General features: G+C 33.0%; 1 protein-coding gene across 1 annotated transcript in view; it reads left to right on the top strand.

The window, feature by feature from the left end:
- The window catches only part of LOC137928619 (LIM domain only protein 3-like), a 51,096-nt gene extending 31,570 nt beyond the window's left edge, over window positions 1-19,526 (top strand). The window contains exons 3-7 of the mRNA XM_068771522.1: window positions 10,927-11,164; window positions 12,457-12,582; window positions 12,905-13,046; window positions 16,977-17,147; window positions 18,284-19,526. Of these exons, the coding sequence (XP_068627623.1) occupies window positions 10,927-11,164; window positions 12,457-12,582; window positions 12,905-13,046; window positions 16,977-17,117 (647 nt within the window). The 3' untranslated portion in view covers window positions 17,118-17,147; window positions 18,284-19,526. The remainder of the gene's footprint in view (window positions 1-10,926; window positions 11,165-12,456; window positions 12,583-12,904; window positions 13,047-16,976; window positions 17,148-18,283) is intronic.
- Window positions 19,527-20,047: the final 521 nt, after the last annotated feature.

Here is a 20,047-nt window from a genome sequence, read left to right as displayed (position 1 = left end):
ATATTCAATTATATATTTGCGTTGATGATAACACATGACAGTAAAATACCGTATCATTTAGGTTAACTCCGCCACTTTAATCTTAATTGATAAGAAAGCCTTGTCCACATTGACCTGTTGAAATTGGCGCTACAGAGAGTGTGGACGCGTCTTTTACCAATTTTAGACATAAATACCTTACCTATTAGTCTAGGGGCGCGAGGGTAAGCCAATGATGAGTCAATTGATTCTTAACGCTTATTCGTAATAGTATTGTTAAAACAATATAAATATCCTAAATGATTCGATGTTTGAATGTACACGACAGAGAGAACAAACTGCGTTTGCTGACATAATTTTTTATAATATTTAGACAAACAGGTCGTGAATAAAACGCGGGAAGGGTTGTGCCATAAACCGACCGGCAGCGTCCGTCGCGATATTAAAAAAGGGGACGAACGATATTGCAATATCACATTTATGTGAAATGTCCAACACTCAGATAGTATTGATAAAAATAAGCGATTTTTTATTGCACTATACATTTTTACTTCCGATTTTCTATAACACGTACGTACAAAATAATTTGTTATTAAGTCGTTATTTGTCTCCAATTATGAACCTGTGTATGACATGATGGTAATTATTAACAATGCCATTAAAACAGTACCCATTTATGGACTAATACAATTTAAGTGTTATGGTAAAACGATTGGTTTGAAATCAGTCGTAAGAAAATCGAAAAATGTATTTACATATAACAATACTTCAACCTGTATCTTCTGTATTCTGCGGCATTTCATGAACCTTTATCATAATCAAAATCGTGTTTCACGTTATTACAGCCATTAAGCTTATTCAAGAAAGTGGAAAATCTAATAACTAAGAGTTTCTTTCTAAAATATATTGAACGGATACTCGTAATATTTTCAGCATGTAATATCAAGTTATTGGTAGAAATAAAACAAAGAGAACCAATAACAGCCTTAGTTGTTTTTTGGTTTATTATTTGAAAAATGTGGTAAGGAAATGGTTTAAGAGTGTATCCAATGCTTTATTGCGTCGTAGTAATGCATAATTATAATACTTTATAACGTAAGTGTCAAGTGGTTAAGGCAACAAATTTATATTTTATGTAAACACTGCTTCGAAATAGAGGCATATATTGAATGCCGCTATTTCGATCAAAATTATAAGATTGACTTGTTTCATTTACAAATAGAATGTTATCAGTAATTAAATTTCTATACTTGTTATTACTTGTGTCACAAAACTTTGGTTTTTCCTCGCAGCCGTTAGCGTGTGAATCGTACCGACTTAATGATAGTAGGTTTCGTTGATAGGTTAAATCATATCTTGGATATGTATTCTTAGTTGGGATAAAAACGTTTAAGAAATAAACACAGGCCCCGTAAAATTGGAAATACTCCGTTCATGATAGCCAACTATGAGAAGGATTTCAATTTCTACTGTAACAACGCAACAAATTCACATGGGCGGCGAATGCACAAGCATGGGCGGAAAATTGCGGAGACAGTGGGTCCGGGGAGGCCCGCGGCGCTGGGCGGCCCTGATAAAATTTATGGCCACTTCCCCTTTAAAACAATATTGAGGGCTCAGTTGGGATTTATGTCTCGCCGCTGTTGCAGCGACTCAATTTATTCTTCAATTTTTCATACAATAACTCACATACGTATTACGAGTGATGGATGAAAAGGACTAACTTTCGGGCTTTAATAAGAGCCTCCAGATGCGAATCTCCAAATTGGTTGAAGTTTATTGCCCACTTATGTCAGGCTTAAGTTTCGCCTTGAGCCTTTCTCTCAGAAAATAATTTATGACGTAGATTGTCTTGACTCTGCAAAACTTCGACTCGGATAATGTATTCAAAATAAAATCAATACGTGAATCGAGTTATAAAAGTTTATAAAAGTCATTTTTTAAATTGTATCATAGTAATTTTTGCTTGTAACTTGTTTCGAAGATATATTTTTACTATAACAGTCACTGTCTCCAAACATGTTAACTTTAATGACATTCAAAGTAAACTTACAAACATGTACATTAAAATATCCTTGGAGAACCGTCTTATTTGCTTCCATACGCGAAAACTATTCCTATCAAACCTCATCTCTATATTTACAATAAAAAGTGTCCTGTTATTATCATAAAAAGCTAAATGGTTTCAGTAATTAAAATTACAAGTCCTGATTTCGATACAAATGCTAATGATTGTAACTTAGTATGTAGTAGTACCTACTTTGTTGTTCGTGACTGTCATTTTAATAAAGTCTTTATTTTAATAAATTCTTACTATTCATGTCATCATTTTGTATCGGTGGTTCCCAATTCATATACTTATTATCTGTAGACATTTACTTTAATCTACAATTTTCACAGCTAAAACCAATTAAGACGCGGTTTTCTGACATAAAATAATTGAAAGTTTTATTGCTCAAACAGAAAACTCTTTCTTTAGAAATCGTTTACCACTGCTATTAGGCTTAATTCAAAAATTAATTTAAACTTTCACAAGGTTGAATCGGGGAAGCGAGCGCTGGCGTAAAGGCAATATCAATTTCATAATTTTAATTAAAAAAAACTAACTTCTCTGATGACAAAGTCTCGTACTTTTTTAATAACGGAAATGTTAACGACGGTAGATTTCAGAAGCGGAGGGTTTCAGTTGCAGAGTGCGTTCCTGCCTCCCTGAACCGTGGCTTAACTTCAAATTTAATAACATTGAGGCACGTTCACAATTCGTAATTTAGTTTATAATATTTTTTTTAAATGGTTTCTGGTTAAAGGGACTGTCACTTGAGATATGTTATTACGGCAATAAACCTACAGTATAACATTTTTATTTTATAGTAAATTTGTCTCGTTGTTTAATTACATTTTATTTTTATTATTATGTATTGCATTAAAACGTTTTAAGTACGCAATCACGAAATTATCATAAAATCAGCATCATTGAGTAGATACATACTTGCCTTGCCTAATTTTTAATATTTACCAATCCGTACAGTGATTAAAAGTCAATAGATGACTTGGAATAATGTTTAATATTAAGCCTTACATATCAATGGAATCGAAAGTGAGTCGACGTTAATTGCTTTTTTCACTCTTTAATAAAGCGAAACTCGTATTTGGTTAAATCTAATTGGTACCCGCATAATGGATACGGCAACAGCGCAATTAACTCCATTGTTTAACGAGTGACCGGCTGCTAAAACTATACAAACTCTTATTATTTTAGCATTTAGAATTGCCGCGGTCGGTTTAATTATAATATAACGCAAATGCATTAGCTCTGCACTAAATAACGTTATAGCGCAACTATGGCTTGTTTTAATTATGCTCTATGGCAAATGTTAATTTTGTAAAATAAATTAAATTTTGATTTTTAAAAAATGTTGCAATGTAAAGATATTGTATTAGTAGAATATTTCTTTCTTTTTAACCTGGTGTATTTAAGCGCAAGTAATTACTTAATTTTTTGCAGCGCTATTCTGTCCTAGTACACCTACTGGGATAAATATTCTGATGGTAAAATCATCACCGATTTGAATCACAATTTTTTATCAGTTCTTTAATAAATCTGGTGGTGATATTTTTCTTCCTTGTATCATTCTCAATTCTGAACGTCGTAAACTGCTCTCGCTAGCTTTCGCCGTGTAAAATCTTTGTTGGTGGCTGCTTGTATGGCGCCGCAGATTCTTAACGGGGGAAGATGTATGTATTTGTATGTATGTACACCCTAAATTGCCCTCTCATTTATTTCTATCTTTTTCATGCAAAGGTTGTCTGGTAGAGATCGCCTTAGCGATAAGACCGCCTCTGGTACCTTTTTATAAATTGTTTCTTTTATTTAGTTGGTATCTATGGTATACAATAAAGTATAAAATAAAATCAGTAATATAATAAAAATACTGTATCACATCGAAATTGCACTTACAATCCACGATTGTAATAAAATAATCAGCGTACCGTTACCTACATATGTGTATTCCACAACACATCGATATGGGAAGGCCATGTTAATTGCAAAACGCAATGAACGATTGCAAATTGCACGGAATGATTGCGGTGTGGTCGTGATGCGGGTTCATTACAATAACCTGGCATTTAATTGAATCCGAGGAATGTTGCCTACTGCCGGAGACACGCGTGGATACTTGAAACTATACGGTTACCCGTCTAGAACTCAATAGTTAATACACGGCGCTGCCTAATGCGGAACTCGATAAATGATCGCCGAGACTTTTGTGGCAGTACGGCGATCTACGCAAAAACTATTTCAATACTGTTATGTCTTAACATACCTTATTGACTTCGATGAGAACAATTAAGCGCCGATAAGGACATATCCACGAACATTTACGTTATTATGTTTGGCGTGGTATCTTGATGTGAACATTTTTATTTCACTCGAAAACATTCACCGTCTCCAACACGAAGGGTTGCTACAAAACTTTTTTATTGGTTTTGCCTTAATGAGAAGCTAAAACGTTTTGATTAAATATTATACAAGCTATTCATATACATATTAGAGTCGTATAATTTTAATATAAATTAGCAACAAAAGTTGTGAACAACAGGGTTGTCCTAAAGAAACAAAAGATATGTTATTTATCTTCATCATCATCATTTCTGCCATGACGTCCTCCTAGCATATGCCACTACCATAGATTTCTAATAGGACCGGCTGGAAGCGACCTGCATCCAGCGTTTTTTGTGTTATTGAATATTAAGGAAATCTGCTCTTCCAAGAAATAAAAATAATGTCCTTTTTACCACTAAATGTTTTTAATACAATTTAAATCTACTTAAGATATCAGTGCCACCCTTACACAGTATGGTTTCCTTGAAGACGTACCAAGCGTTTCGACTCAACGTTCCTAATCCGCACAGCCTGAGTATGGAACGATCAGCCAGCTTCCTTGTTTCCCGAAAATTATTACGAGGTTACTATAGGACCTGAGTATATAGGTCTTGAGTCTACGTGCTTCGTCCTTGGCCCCATCGTAGCTTTAAAAGGGAATAGTTGGTAGTCAAACGTGAACAAAAAATTAATAAAAAAATAGATACTTCTTAATTTAAAGTAGGATTATCAATTATTGTTTTCCTAGTCTACACAGTGTCCGCAGAACAGAATATAATGTTATTAAATTTAGCTATAAATTTAGTGAATATCAAAACTGCATCATAATATGTTAACTAGTTTCCGCGTGTGACTACGACTGCGAATATATTTACAATTTTAATAGTGCGGATACCACCACTAAGATATGGAGAGTAATTTAAATGGTCTCTTACCTACATTCTCTGCACTGTTAAGTGTTCTATTCGTCTAGTATTAACAAGATATCGATGCGTTTTCGTCTAGACAGCTACAAATCATTATTCGGTTATTTTGCGTGAGCAGTCAATGGATTTAAAATGATTATTTTTATTTAGATTGCCCTTAGTAGTACTGTTTAAGGCCTTTGCCTAGCAGTGGGCGCCTATCGGCGGACATGATAATTATGAGCTATTTATTGTTAGCGAAATAAGTAAAAACTTTTTGTTTTATAAATTTGTTAACTCAAATTAGCACTTACACGTAACTGTTTTATTTATATTCTTCATAAGAAACTTCTACTTGTTTTTCATTTACATGATGCAAAATTTAAATTTTGTAATTATTTAAGTCATTAAAAAACGATCCGCAAAAGTCCAATTTCATTTAAATTGGACTTTTATAATATACCTTAAATTATACTACTTAAATACTACGGCACCAAATATCATTATTTTTTAAGGTTTCCTATCCAATAATAAATTAATTGAAAACTATTACAATGATTCTTTAAAATAAATTTACTAATTAAAGCGAGAGCTATGAATAAAAGAAAAAGTTGTACAGTTAATAATAACATGTATCACCTTGCTGCCTAAAAATAAAAAAGTAAAAATAACATTTTCTTGCAACAAAAACATTAATGCACTTCCGTATTTACGAGTATGTATTTCTTAATATAAACGGCCTTCGGCAAACTTAAATTTATTTTAATCACAATTTAAATAAAAAGAACAAAGTTTTTTACATATAAAATACATACACCAATTTCAATCATCGATGCGAAGTTAGCAACTCATATCTTATCTCTCAATTTTTCTAGATCTATTCTTCAAATATGATGAACGTTATTAATTTATTCACATCATTCATAATCCATTCAGGATTAGCGCTGGTTCCAAACGCGCCCAGATCTGAAAAGAGCCCATTACGAACTCAGACAGGTTTTTTTGTGTTAATTTTAACTATTTATACATATTACAGATGTATAGCAATTAACTTCCAAGCTATGTTATCATTTTACAAATCCTTCAAAATTAATAACTTCTTAAATTTATTACTAGCTGTCTTTCAGTTTTAAAAATTAAGAATATATGATTTAAAAACAATATTATCCTATAGTAGCTCCTTGAAAAGTAAGGCAAGTCATTGAGATAAATGAGAAATAAAAAAGGATCCATTATTGAGCTTCGAGGCACGCCCATTTTAACCAATGATCCCGGAGAACGTATTTTGTTGACTACACGTCAAACGTCGTACACATCACGTTCGTTTAGATTTTACCGCTTACATAAGAACTTAATAAATATATAGTTCTGTTTCTAATTCCGTAATGTTGCAATTTTCTGGCCAAAATTTCGTTGCATACGCAATCAAATGCCTTAGAGAAATCACAGAAGACGCCAAGATCATCTAATGACTCTTCCCAGACCAGAAAATTATTTTGTATCGACTCAAAACCACATTATGGAATACAACTTTTATAGAGATGTTTGTATTATCTTTTTCAAAAAATTTTTCAAAAAGAGATACATCTAAAGTTAGAAGTATCTGAAGTACTACCTGGTTTGAATAACGCAATTAATTTACTATATTTCGTTAAGTTAGAAAATATGCTCTCATATAACTACTAAATATAATAGCCAAGTCAGACGCGACATGGATAGAGATTTTTTATTTTAACATCAATTCATTTAAAGCATTTGGTAATATAACGATTGGTTATAGGCCAAAATTAAAATCTGTACAGAATTAATGAACATTTTCTTTTAATAAATTAATACTGGTAGTACTAGTGAAGAATGCGTATAAGTAAGGCCCGCTATTAAAATAATTCATTAAATAATTTTAACAACCCGATTGCTATCTAGCAAGATCCCCAAGCGATGAAAAGAAGCTTTCGGTATGAAACATATCTACGAAATTAATAAAATTATAAACATCAATACTGCAAGCCGTTAATATTGCGTTTATGCCAAATTAAATATTTTTTTATCTATTCCCTGCCTTCCTTTCATTTCGATGCCTTAATACGTTAGTAGGAACCGGCAGTCTGTGTTAGCAAAATTATACTGCCTTCGCCGTTCGGTAGCCAAGTCTCTATCAAATTCTCCCGGCGGTAATAAAAGGAAAATAATACGGAACGCCATCCCCCGCCAATATTAATACACGCTTCACGTTATTAACACGCCTTTTATTTTTTTATAATCCGTATTGCATTTCATATGAACATACTGAAAGTCTGCCAATTTTCTAGGAAGTCAGGAAAGTTATATATGTAATCTATTAACTGTTGTTTTATAATAATAAAAAAAAAACATTGGTGGGTTTAGCTTTCTGTATGACCAATCTTATTAGCATTCTATATAGTTTTAAATCATTTAAGTTTAACACAAGTCTTTACTTAGTGATTCGTGTGTCTCCATGAACCGTTGTAATGGATCGGGTAGAGCTTGCTGCATTCGTACCAGAATTACGGCATTAACAGCATGCGCAAACCCAAAAGACATCGAAACACTGCATCCTGCTTGTGGTTCAAAGAAATATTGTCGTTTTATTCACTATAACATTACATACCCAAACCACAGGACTAAAATAATTTTGTATTAATCTATAGCCATATGACTAAAGAACCTTATGCGGTTGTATTAAAAACTCTTAAAGTAGTATTTTTCAGTGTAACTAAACCGCATCATTGATATCTTTGAACCGCCTTCATAACCACAACGTAATGAGTAAGCATCAATTCATCGCATTAAATTACATTAGAGTTATGCGTATCATTTTCTCTATGCTGTCTGAGAGGATTATTATGGAGTACATGGTTGATGATTTCATTTTATTTTTTGACGTTTATCAATTATATATATTCATCTTCATCATGGCAGGTATTAAACGGTCATTATTAGGCATAGGCCACTTTCAAAGATCGCCACGACGATCGTTCTTGAGCTGCTCGAATTCAGCAAATTCCTACGATCTTCATCGTCAGCCCACCTAGTGGAAGGCTTACCCACGCCGCGTCCACTGGCTCTTGTCCTCTTGTCCTCGTGGCCATCTTTCGGTCCCAACAGCCATCGGTTTATTAAATCTTTATAATTAACAGTGTCTTAAAATAATGAGTTGAATAAAATTCCTAGATTGCTTCAGTTTATAATAAAATAAGTTAACCGTATTAATTAAAGTCTAATTAAAAGATACGGTTAAAAAATAAACGCGTAATTATCCTGCACGTTTATGTGTCGACGCCTTTATTGACAACTAGCTTGGTGGGATGACGACTGTTGTTTAAATTATTTGTCATGTCGCTGCGGGTTATTATCTAAATTATTATTTACATTAAACATTTAAGACACCCAACATATGATTGGTATTATACACGTTGTTACACAAACTTATAAATGTAATATGAAATACCTATATTTAAGTAAAGTTTATTTAGTTTATGTAATGTGTGCTCAGAGCAAATTAATTACGGTGTTTAACTGGTCCCATAGACTGTATGTAGTTGTTTCACACAGAACGATCTTGTAAGAGCGTGGGCGCGATACAGGCGAGTTCCCCGCGGCGCACTAATTACTGGCTGCGACTCCCCGAGCCTGTACATCATCGTTATTATTTTATTATTAACGAACCGTCATTAATATACTCCAATTAACTTTATTGTCGCGACGTCGGCTCCAATAAACGAGACGTATCGGCGGTCGGGCCATGCTCAAGTGATCGATTGCGATGAGTTATGTCCACCTAGTTACCCCTTCAATTGGGTTCTTGATTGGTTTGACGTACCCGCCATTATTGTGTGGACGGTGCGCCGATAAATTGGTACTGATTGTTTACTCACGCCAATGTTTATTCCATTCCAGTATCGTGTACGAAATAATAGGATCATTCTCCATTACTCATTTATTGTCATCATAATCTCCTTATGAAATTGTTCTAGAACAATAATTAATGTCCGCAGTGCAATGGTTCGTTATGCGCATTTTGATCATATTTAAACATTATTTATAAAATTAATTTAAGAATGTCGATTCTTCGTATAAATTTAATATGTAATTCTCAGACTGCTTTAGCAATTATAAACAGTTGTTAGAAATGTAATTAAACCTTTTAAAGCAGCACAATGCTATAAAATTTAATAGAATGCTCTTAATGTGTTTAATGGTTAAGTTCTGCATGTTAGACAATGTTGTGAATTTTTTCTTAGTTTAAACGAATGCGTGCGCGCATCTTAATAACGTCTGTACAACGATTTAACGACTCAAGGTGCACGTCTACTTGAATTAATTGTTGTAATTATACCGTAGAAAGCAATCAGGCTAGAGTAATTCTACTTGAATGGAATATTACCAACCACCATATTGCGATTAGCAAAATGAAATGGAATATTAATTTGCAGTAGAAACTATTAGCCACTAGACTAGTCTTCGTAGTCGTTTCCTCATGACTGAAGGTCGTTGTCGATCAAATCCGTCTCCTCTACCATTTTTCTCTAAGCTTTTCAGTTTTCGTAATGTTTTATGGAAATGGCATTGCATGCTTTTGCAACTGCATTAGTTCAGCTGGTAAGAGACATTTTTTGATTTTCTGAGCTCCTCCGTGCAATACTACGGAGTGACAAATACTAGAGGATACTACGGGTTGCGAGTAAAAAAATTCACACGTATTTTTTGCCAATAATCACAAAAATTCCGTAAGATATTTGATTTAGAACCTTTTATGTAAATTAGAAGATACAAGTAATTAATTCTTTATTAATTGGTCTTTTTCTTGTCAATGCAAATAATCATTATTTAAATTTTAAACTGCTTACTTAAGTGCAAACATCCGTGATTGCGACAACGTATGGCTTATTAAAAAAAATTATTTCTAAAACGTTTGCCTCAGTACATTCTTAGTATTTTATTAGGTTTTATTATTTAATACAAAAATCGGTTTGTTTGTGGTTTTTAGCCACAAATTCGATCTAGCAGTCATTTTCTTTGTGTTTCTTCTTATTTATTTTAGTAAAAGATATATTTATATATTTACTATTATCTACATAGGATTATTTACAGTGGCCTGTGACTTGTGTACGTCATGAGAAGAATTCTAGTAGAGTCCAATTTGATTGAAACTAATTAGATTGAACTGTCCTTTAATGGTATCCTTTACATTAAACTACCAGGATACCAAACGCACCCTGATCTGAAAAAAGCTAACAACAAACTCAGACAGGTACTATTGTGGTCTCATTTCCGAGTAGTATTGTCACTTAGTAATTCCCTCCAGCTTTAATAGGATATTATACATTTTAGTCTAATAAACCTATTAAATTCGTAACATGATAAATGAGTGACATTTCACAGAATGTATTGTAAAAAAATAAATTTAATATTGTAAAAAAAATAAGAGAAACGTATAGCAATCTTATCTTAATTCACTTATGTACATCGTTATATTTCTTATAAATTTTAGTATTATCCGATTGTCATGTATAGTGACTACGTACCGTCGATAGGAAACGTAGATTACAGATTTTCCCTTAATGATCCGATAACATTTTTACAATATCAAAATGGTTGTAAATAGTAAAACAATTTAATCAAAGATTATTGTTACAGATCAGCAAGAAGAAAATAAATATGCGCTTAGCAACACCGTAACGGGGAGCACGGGAGGCGCGCGGTTATGTGCTCAATGTGGGAAGGTCATTACCGAAAGGTTCCTTTTGAAGGCCATGGAAAGGTTCTGGCATGAAGACTGTCTTAAGTGCGGCTGTTGTGACTGTCGTCTTGGAGAGGTCGGCTCGAAGTTGTACTACAAAGCCGACCTAATGCTTTGCAAAAGAGATTATCTTAGGTAACACTTCCTTTATAATACAATTAATGGTACGAATTAAATTTACACTAGCCAATAACATCAGGAAACCTTATTTAAGCATATATTTTATATACTATTTTTTCTTCACACTGATTTACTATGTCTGCATAAAATATTGTTGTGTTTTATCATTTATTACCGAAAGTGGTAGTTTTAAATTGAATTTCAATATTTAATGACGAAACATAGTAATGGTTTCTTAAAATAAATTTTAAACAACAATTTTTTTATGTAAGAAACTATATGACTCGAGAATAATAACCGTGATTTATTACTATCAATATCTGATTACGAAAAATTCATTTTAAATATAAAAAAAATTATTGTTTTATATTCGTTAGCATAAACATGATAATTGAAACGAATTTTCAATGAGATTAATTCCATGATCGTACATTTCATAGTGTTTTTGTTCAGAACATTGATCTAGTTACTTCCGTTAGTCATACTATCGTTAAAAATACATACAGTTTTATAATATTAAAATACAATCCGTAACATTCAATATCAACATATTTTTATTTTATATTATTTCAAACTTACTTGCAAAGAGATGAATGATGCGTATCAACACATTTGAATAACCTTATATTAACATGGATTAGCATTTACTCCCTGATGGCATTTACGGATTTACTTGATGAGAAGTTGCAGAGCGCAGAAAGTGCCTAGTTTAAACCTTCACATTAACTAAGCATTAGACTCGGCTCAGACATTAGTTATTCCCCCGGGATTGTGAGGTTGCTGTCGCTGCAGGTCTTATAAGACCTCGCTTAGACAGATGCTTCATAAAGTGACTGGACACAGTATTACAATACGCTCCCATGATATTTAAAAATTAATAAAACTTGGGAATTAAATGCTCTACTATTAAAACAAGAATATTGTAAAAGTTGCTACAAAAAATACATCTGAGTTTATCCCGGGCACTTCTTAAACCAGGTCGCGTTTAAAACCCTAGTAGTTTTAAGTCGAAGGACACGTTACGGACCTCAATCTGATTCTCGTTTTTATCAATTTGTGTTCTTTACATTTTTCTTATGACTTATACAGGTGATCATTGTTTGATTATTGTTGATCCTGTGTTGATAATAATGTGGATAAAAACGTATCGGACGGCACTCTTACAAACTTTGGAATTCAGAATTGCTTATCACCAAATGTCTGACCGCGCCTCTAAAGAACATTGGCGGCTTCCAGCAACTCTTCGAAAGCACAAACAATGAAATAGCTAATTAACGTTAGCTAACTATCTTATTTCTTTATATCAGGTTATTCGGTGCTACGGGCAATTGTGTAGCGTGCAACAAAGTCATTCCCGCGTTCGAAATGGTTATGCGAGCGAAGAGTTTTGTGTACCACTTGGAATGCTTCGCCTGTCAACAGTGCAATCACAGGTAATATTTCATAGATGTCTTGTATCTAATCGTATTCGATCTGAATGTCTTTAAAACATTTTACAATTATATTTGTAAAAGCATTTTTGTTAATTTAAATGAAGAAAAGTTTTTAAATTATTATTGTCTTTAAAAGTTCAGTTTGAACTCCACAATTGTATAATCTAGAAATTTGCTTTAAAATATTATAATACTAAGATCGACAAATAAGAGTCTGAAAAATTGTAATAAGACAAAGTTTAATATTAATGCAATACAGATAAATCTCATGAGATCGGTTTATTCTCTTGCTTACATATCAGTAATCATAAAACTTATGTAGATTCTGCGTGGGCGACAGATTTTATCTGTGCGACAACAAGATACTTTGCGAGTACGATTACGAGGAGAGACTGGTGTTTGCAAGCATGGCAGCAAACCCAAGCGGCCTCGCGCATATACGAAGACAAGTTAGTGGATTACAGGTATTACATAGATCCATCATCATGTATTGTTTTTTTTTTAACGCTGTTATTGCAAGCCTAAGTCATGCTTCTCAAATAATCTAACTAATGACGAACTCCATTGCATATATTAACAACTCCTAATATTAATCTGGACAGAATTTCCTCTTTCATTTATTATCACCGTTTTACTTGAATTTAAAGTACTTTATTTAAGTTTGTTATTCGATGTTATCTCTGATAGTACAAATATAAACTCAAGTTGTTTACTGTGCTATTTACTATCCAAAAATTATAACTCTATTATGTTAAATAAACAGAAAACACAATAAGGGTTTTAAGAACTTTTATTTATCTCATCAAAATGACACAAAGTATTCATGAAATTCATTTGTTTATTTTTATGTACTAACTGTATTGAAAACAGGTTGGCCTTTTAAAATTGTCTTGTGTTTATTTGTGATAAGACAGAGTTTTGTTAGCAATCTATGGTCAATGATGCTATTGTATATTATTCTGTAAGTTCTGTATTATTCTTCTATTACGACATTTACATACCTTCCTTACTTTGTATCTCTGCAACTATGAATATAAGTCTTATTATAAATAATAATAGTCAACACTCTGGGTTGACTGGCACCGAATTTTTATAAGGCATTAAGTTTGCAATTACATAAAGCGTAAAAAATACAAATAGATGAATTTTAAATGTCTTTCACGATCACGTGTGTAGATTCTGATTTGGTTTTATCAGGTGACCATATTGTGATTTTGTTGATTGATTTAAATGCATATTATATACTAATTACTAAATTTTTTTATAAGTTAATTCGTACTCAATTTTTTTTATTCCATTTAATATACACAATGTTTTACAAAAAGTTTTAATGCTTTTACACCTATTTCCAATCATTCTGTATAACGTGAACACTGAAATTTGCTACATGAATATATTTTTTTTATTGGAACGCAACAGACTAATAACTTATAGCAGTACAAAGTCTGTAGGTACAGATAGTGATATTTTTTATTATACTATTTACATTAGGTCACTTTTTATGCCTCAAACAATTGATTTTTGGAGAGCGAGTATTACAAATAAATTGGTAGCAAAGGAGCTATACATCCTCCCCTTTAAAGGTTTTGCACCTATAATCATCCTGTATGCACGTTTGTTTTGTTTGCAAACGTTAGAAAGAATAACGTTACAATCGGTCACATAACGAGAATCGGAGACCCAATTACAGAGAACAAGTGGTATCATATCACTTCTCCGCGGCTTTGTAGCTTTATCTTGATTCTCTAAGTCCAATAGAAAAATATGCTAACTTTAAATCGCAAAAAAATTCCTTGTATTACTTATACTCTTCCTGTTGTTGTGTATAAAGGTTTTATACAAATTGTATAATTTCATCCGCTATGGATAAAATTTACTCAATAAAACCGCGCGTAGCTAAAGTTATTTCACGTAATACTAGAGGCATGTCTAATCAATCACTACGCACAGCACCACAACTCTGCAAATTATCTCCTAAACTATGTAATTATAACAACGTCGATGTGTAGAGAATGGCTTTGAAGATATTAATTAATAAGCAATTTTCAAAGTTCAATCGAAACTGCCCATAGAATATCATCCACACGCTTAACGTTATTATTTATCAATTTTCTACAGTTGTTACATTCCCATCGCTTGTAAAACATTCTTTCCGACAATTACTTTGTTTTTTATCTGGCACCAACGCAGTTTGTGGGACTCAGAACACGTTTTCTGAGATTGTTGCGCTTATACTAAATTATTATAAGTGCCACTCAAGGTAATACTTGAAGGAAAAAATATGGCCAGCTTATTATTCAAGGATTACCGATATAACTCTGATTCGGGGATTAAAATATAGTTTATGTATTATTAACGCTATAACGAAATCCCATCAGGTGATTTTCGTATCTACATATAAGTTTATTAGTTACAAAAAATTTCCCATACTTTCGACAGCAATGATTCTCAGTACAATTGATTTATCGTCAATATTTTAAAGCGTTTATTTATAATATCGCAAGGAATTGAGGAAATTTGCTTCAAAATAATGTATGTTTCGAATAACATCTTAACTTAGAGTTTGAAATCGTAAAAAATTATAATATTATAAATAATCTATGATACATTTTTTCGGCGTATTCTGGTTTTTCATTTATTTAATTTCAATTGGTTACTTGTTACTTCATTTAAAAAACGATTTATATTATGTTTACTTATTGTAAACATAGCCAATATCGAAATTTTAAATTTAATATAATACCTATATTTTAATATAATCTTGCCTATATTACATTTTAAACTAAGCCAACAATAAATCTTCTTTCTTTCTATTTTACAAACGGCCATATAATTTGGATATTTATTCAAGCGATTGTTTTTAACTTCTGACACATCCAAACGTCTTTAGTTCCCCGTCCTAAATAAAGCCAAGTGAGAAAGTCGAGTAAATAAGTCCCGCAAGGACACTGTTAGTGGGAGATTCTATCTCCACTTTATTATGTTTCTTTTGTGATCATTAATCTTTCTCGTACGAACGCTTGTCGGAATGCGAATGTGGGGGAATCTATTTCATTTTATGAGGCGCGCGAGTGGAGGGAACCCATTCAGCCGCACGACATTTCTAATCGACTTTTTGATTGCGCTCACGGTCTACTGTTGGGAGCTCGACAACAGAATTGCTAACATCGAAAATCGAATTACCTATATTTGCGTTTTTTTTTATTTTAATGGTTTTTTCTGGCCTTCATCAAATATGGTATAAAAAAAAACGGTATACAAAAATATTGATATGAATTCATCAATCACATCCGATTTGTATAAATTGCTATATATAAGTATTTTTTAATTAGTCTATTCACTATAATTTTGATGGAATGGACGTCGTTTTTTTTCTGTTGGTATTTTTGAAAAACATTATTTGTGAAACATTAGACATTATTACCACTATTTTGACTATCGCATCGGTTATTAAAAAAAATTTACTAATCAACGTCACATTAAATTATATTAAAAGCATGTTGAATCAGCTACTATAACACGAATAATTTACCACGATGATAAGAACCCACTGAACATCTGCAACTACGGACTTGTTATTGTCATTCTACAACTTGAAGAAAGTGCAATCATATTGTCACTTTTAATTGCCGAAAATGTAACCAATATTTATTATGGTTAGTCAGAACATCAAAATGTTATGCTGCATATAGACCTCTACCGTAGATTTTCAATTGGACCGGTCAGAAGCGAACTGCATTCTATGTTTTCCGACGACCCTTACGAACTCGCGCTTGTGACTACAGCGCTGCGTTTTGCAGTCCGTAGTCTCCAATTTAGAACCTTAAGGTTCCAGTAACCATCTGATTTCTCACTGACAACTTCAATTCAGCCTTAATAACAGAAAATCCGCTGGGTACTTCAATAGGGAACTAATAGGAATACAGAGATAATCATCATAATTTCAGCCAGCGGATGTCCACGTCTTTATCTCATGGTGGGGATATCGTCATTAGACACCATGCTACAAGATATAAAGTGATGTTATTACGAGAAGAATTACAAAATTTTATCAACGTTTTTCATCATCACTTCAGCCGTAGGATATCCAATGCTGGATATAGGCCTCTCCACCACATATGTCCTATAGATTCGCTTGGGAGCGGCCTGCATCAAATCTGCTGCAAGATTACTTAGGTTCCTATGTCAACGAGATATGGTAGAGGGCGTCCGCGATGCGTCGCCATCCCGATCGATTCTGAGCCATGCGTTTTGATTCCTTCCGCTACTTACTTTATTTGTTCCGTTTACAATTATCGTCCACCACCAGGACTGCTTACCAGGTTTTTATTGAAAAGAGTTGCTGGTAAGGTAGACATATTTATATATTATATTTGAAAGAATGTTTGTTGCAGTCTCCAAGTGGTGGGTATCCGGGTGCGTGTGCGGCAGGAGCGCTGGTAGATAAAGAGGGCGGTGGATGCGCGGGCGCAGACGATGCGTCCAGCGGTTACGGCAGCCCGCCCGACCCGGACGTCTGCGATGCCGCGCGATGACCGACGCTACCACGCCGACTCCTGGCCTCGGTAATATCACCAATGTTTTTGTATAAATTACCACAGCATCATTATGATATCAACCAATAGGTACAACCAACCAACCAACCACAAACCAGGTGACCGTCTTCTAACCATATTGCCTTCTACATTGTCGAAAACTATAAGCCTTTCCTGTTTTTCTGAACTACTCCATGCAATGTGTTTAAAATACTTAAGGACTGTACGTAAGCAAACTGTGGATAGTCGAGTCCTTGCATTGAGCTCTTTAAGGATAGACGAATTAAAGCGGCACGCTGTCCAAACTAGACTATTCATTATCATCACCATGTTAGCAGATAGACGCCCACTGCATAGCATAGGCTTCTCTCAAAAATGGCAGGGATCTAGCGCTGCCTTCATCCAGGGATTTCCCTACACCCTTGACTATATAGTCGGTATCTAGTGGGGGGCCTAACAACATGATCCAATAGATATAAAAAATTAAAGATTAAATCATATTTGCATCATTAAATTAAATATACCATTAGTTTTATAAACACCCGTTATTTATACAAATATATTAGCACAATTTAAGTAGCTGTGGGCAGGTCATGTAACACGCAGAACAGAAAGCCTATGGGGGAAGCCTTTGTTCAGGTGTGAGCCCCCTACAGAATAAGTAATAGTAATGAATTCGATAAATATTATTTTTATTTCGTTTTTTTACAAATTTATTATTATTATTACACACACATAATAAGTTTGTTAGAAATATGTAATAAGGAGGATAATGCCACAAAATATATTTATAAATACAAATAAAGTAATTACCAACGTATAAATCTGTGACAAAATGGCTTTATCGTTAAACAAAAATATAAATGTTTTTTTCAAATAGTAAAACTAGGAGATGGATTATGTATTCCTAACAACTTACAAAAATGCAGTGACGCCTCTTTCTTCACACGGCTTTTTACTTTATTCATTAGCTATGACGTCTTCAAAACTGAAAAATAATATTACTTACGTATAACCCTTTGGCAGTCAAAAAATGTTGATGTCGCAGTGTTGTGATTGCATTGGAGAATCTTCGGTTGTTGTTGATCTTTAAAAGTATATTACTAGTTTTAAAACTCATTTGTATTTACATGAAACAAAAACACTAACAATTTTCTCTTTTGCAGGTGAAACCCCACTGATTTCTTGCAAAAAGCTGAGGCCTAGTCGGATCGTTCTATAGGCCGAGACGTTAACTTTCGGCGAATTTTACATATTTGTGGCGTTTAATTTAGTCCAATCCCGCAGGCATGCTGTTTCGGGTGAAACGCTTTATTTTTACCTAACATAGACATTCGAGGGCTGCATAAAAAAGTTTAAAAGTGCAAATTGATTAGAGACGTTCATAAACGTAAGACGGCCCCTTCTAAATGGTTAAGTGCAAAATTAAGTACATTGAAGCGTCCCGTCGGACGTATTTTAAAAGCATCGCTCGTGTACATTAGGCTAGGAGGCGGGCCGTGTATATGCGGCCACTTTACAAAATGTCCGGGATGAGACGCGATAACGTTGTCAGAACACGATATTTCCATTATGTATACGATTTGAGACTACATGTTAAGATAGCGGCACCGCGTGGGCATGGCGCGATCTCTCAGCCTCTTTACTTAGGCACTCCTTGTATTTACAATAGATTACATAATGTACCTTATATCATCTTTAGTATGAGCAGTATCTCACATTTTTCCTAGCTATAGTACCTACAACTTTGATACAACGATTCAGGTCCACTCTAAAATAGTTAATTGATTAAATCGATCTCATTGTTATGAAATTGTATGTACATTTAGCGAACTATTGTTATCATACAAGGTATGAACTTATATTGTGAGTGATTTTTATTGGTTCTTTAATTTTTTTTATTTTAATTGGTTACTTAGATATATCTCTGTTATTTTTTTACCAAAGATAACTTTCCGTTAAATGGATAATTATAGTCTAAACAGATGACTTACAAATATATAAGCATAGAGATAACTTTTTGAAACTCGTGGAATGTTTGCAGTACTGTTGTATAAATACTAAAATTATAAGCTGTAAAATGCATTCTGTAAAATTGTTTTTTCTGCCAGAGCTTCGGTGAGTGTTATTCGCGCCTCTACAAATTTGTCATTGATATCACTTTTCATCCGCTAACCTATTTTAACTATAATGAAAATGTTGAAAAATGTTTTAGAAATTGTGCTTAAATTTTCTAAGATTAATAAATATAATGTAACATAACGGTTTCTACGTTAAAATTGTATTTATGTAAAAAATGTTTTTTGTCGGTATCGGAACAGTGATTAGATAATGTTTCATCTGACACGTACTATTGTGACAACAATAAAATTCACCTATTAAAAACATCGACGAAATAATTTTCAGTTATACGTTATAATGTAAATAAATATATTTATTTAATGAGTAAAACGTGTGTTTTATTAACCCAAATCTCGTTACATTAAAATGTAATTGCTAAGTAATGAATAATTTACTCAGTGGTCGTATTTTCGGGGCCCATTAAGCATTCCTTTAAAACCCGTTAGTACAATTATATTGGACGTAGACTAAACTAAATATAATTAATAGAATCAAATTAATATAAAATTGTTATAATTTTAAATATAATTAATATAAAAATGTTATATAGTTAAATAAATAAAATTCTCTTCAACATCTTAAACATTAACTTAACGTTAACTTCATGCCATCGATGAATCGAGTACTGGCTGTCGTATCTCAAGTGCTTACGGAATCATCTGTTTACTGGTGAAGTAAGCTTTAGTATTCAAGGTATTAAATCTATGAATACTTTGTGTCTGTCTTGTTTTCTTTTGTCAACAAAATAAAAATATTAACTCATTGATCATCGCAGTACAATAATACGATTGTTTAAGAACACTTATTAT

The sequence above is a fragment of the Battus philenor genome, unplaced genomic scaffold, assembly GCF_028537555.1.
Source record: "Battus philenor isolate CCGP_79_NKW_IND1 unplaced genomic scaffold, ilBatPhil1.0.hap1 SCAF_4, whole genome shotgun sequence".
NCBI classification, from domain to species: domain Eukaryota; kingdom Metazoa; phylum Arthropoda; class Insecta; order Lepidoptera; family Papilionidae; genus Battus; species Battus philenor.
The sequence above is the reverse complement of the archived record's forward strand: the minus strand, read 5'-3'. Positions and strand labels throughout refer to the sequence as shown.